This window comes from Salvelinus sp. IW2-2015, unplaced genomic scaffold, assembly GCF_002910315.2.
Source record: "Salvelinus sp. IW2-2015 unplaced genomic scaffold, ASM291031v2 Un_scaffold1745, whole genome shotgun sequence".
Lineage (NCBI taxonomy): Eukaryota > Metazoa > Chordata > Actinopteri > Salmoniformes > Salmonidae > Salvelinus > Salvelinus sp. IW2-2015.
In genome coordinates this window covers 83654-85877 of record NW_019943127.1, presented here as the reverse complement: position 1 = coordinate 85877, position 2224 = coordinate 83654, and the positions used below count along the sequence as shown (strand labels likewise).

Below are 2224 nucleotides of genomic sequence, written 5' to 3'. Positions count from 1 at the left end.
GTAAACATTATAAAGTGACCAGTGATTCCATGTCTGTGTATATGGGTCAGCAGGCTCTAAGGTGCGAGGTAGAGAACCGGGTGGGAGCCGGCTAGTGATGGCTATTTATTAACAGTCTGATGGCCTTATTTATTAACAGTCTGATGGCCTTGAGATAGAAGCTGTTTTTCAGTCTCTCGGTCCCCGCTCTGATGCACCTGTACTGACCTCGCTTCTGGATGTTAGGGGTGAACAGGCAGTGGCTCGGTGGTTGTTGTTCCTGAGATCTTCTTGTGACATCGGGTGCTGTAGGTGTTTGTCCTCCAGGACACCTGGAATGTTTACATATTGTTTTTTACTTACACTTTTATGTTGACTACATATTAATGTTGAGGTTTTAAGTTTTGGCAGACTTTTCTTAGCGGATGAACAATCATCGCGAATTGAATTACGGAGCGTTTCAGGCCCCGAAGTGAACATATTTGTACACACGCAAACGCCATTAAAAACGAGTGGCGAGGGGCTTAAATTGCAAACTTCCCTTGCTTGGCTAATCACTTGGCCCGACGACAAATATGGCSGCGGGGATGCCCCTAAGGGCATAGGCCTGAGGGTTTAGTGCCGAAAGCTGTCTACTTTAAGTTTCAAACGAATCCACAGTTTCCGTGTATACATCAATGTTATTCTCACAAGCTCCCCGGAACATATCCTAAGCAATTACTTGAAATTAAACTAATAAATAAAATGAGACTACATGTAACTACATAGTATCTGTGCAACTTAATGAAGTGTGACATAAAGTATGGCTACTTCTGAAAGGGGGGGGGGTATTTGGGCCGGAGCAGTATGATGTGGAATGCCTGTGATTTCATCCACAGCGCTAGGAAGAGAAAGAGATGCAGGAGGCGGAGTAGCCTACACAGATTCCCTGTGGCGATGCGTCCACTAGCCGTTAGAYTCTGGACTGCATTACTGTCAGGCGCTTCCTCACTCTCCTCCTGTCCTCTATCCACCTCACCCGCCCGAGTGCCAAGCGTCTTTCCAGTTGGATTAAGCCATGTAKACGGACCGGTAACAGCTGAGCGACTGCTCGTGCCCTGTTGCTGTGAGAGTTGGTGGTTGAACTTGAACTGTAGACGAGRTTGGCAGTCCAGAAGATAGATCGCGTCGTTTTGTGGTCGTATCCCCCTCTGGAATCTACGAGTGAGAAGTGAATGAGTCTCGCTGCAGCTTCAATATGAACAGCATTTTCCATCTCGTTTTTCTGGGTAAGTTGCAGKCTTTTTCTTTTGACATTATTTTCAAAGTTAATCAAAGAAATTGCACCGTTATTTTTCTAACACTCAAATGTTGGCTGTGTCCGTGCCACATAGCCTATTTGATTTCATCTTTAAGTTCTGATTCCGTTAGTTTTGAGTTTTTCTTTCTGGGCGCAGCAGACGCTCATGACAGTTTAAATGAATGATTAATTGTAGTGCAGCATGCTCTGCCTTGAAAGAACCACTAGCTGTGTGCATGATATAAAACAGAAGCCCACACCTTTTGCAGCAAGCCAATGGCCTACGCGTACCAACAACTACATCGCTGTAAATATTGTTCTTCCTCTCCTTGTCCTCCAGTCCCTGTGCTTGTTGGGGCYCAGCAGCAGCTGTTACCCGGCTCCTGTAGCTTCGATACCGGTACATGCGATTACACCTCCGACCTTGCCTATGCCAGATGGACCAGGAACGAGGAAGGTTGGACAACTCACTTACTCRGTAATCAATGCTGTAACACAAAATYCAAATATAGAACGGAAGGMAGAAAAGTKATGCTGCCCTTCAGTTGCAGGTTGTCTTCATTGACATCAACATGTTTTGAGATTTTCCAGGGCTACTTTTACATTATCAGGACTATATACAGGCTAGATGGTAAAGATGGTCAGAGCAGCATGTATATATATATACATTGTGTCTGTCTATCGTCTGTCCACACTGTGTTTGACCATGACCCTGTCTCTTTATGCATGACTGGTTACATTAGGAGGGCCTCTTTAAGAGGGATGGGGGAGAACTAAAAAAGTCACAGAGAGAGATAGAGGGGGGGCAGAGAAAGAGTGGGACATAGAGAAGAGAGAGTGGGACATAGGAAAGAAGAGAGGGGGGGACAGAGAGAGAGGGGGGACAGAGAGAGGGACAGAGAGAGGAGAGAGAGGGGGCAGAGAGAGAGAGAGAGGGAGAGAGAGGAGAGAGGAGAGATAGAAGAG

General features: G+C 46.1%; 1 protein-coding gene across 1 annotated transcript in view; it reads left to right on the top strand.

Moving 5' to 3' along the window:
• Positions 1-887: 887 nt before the first annotated feature.
• The window catches only part of LOC112071850 (MAM domain-containing protein 2-like), a 55670-nt gene continuing 54333 nt past the window's right edge, over positions 888-2224 (top strand). The window contains 2 exon segments of the mRNA XM_070439535.1: positions 888-1247; positions 1599-1715. Coding sequence (XP_070295636.1) covers positions 1217-1247; positions 1599-1715 — 148 coding nt within the window. The 5' untranslated portion in view covers positions 888-1216.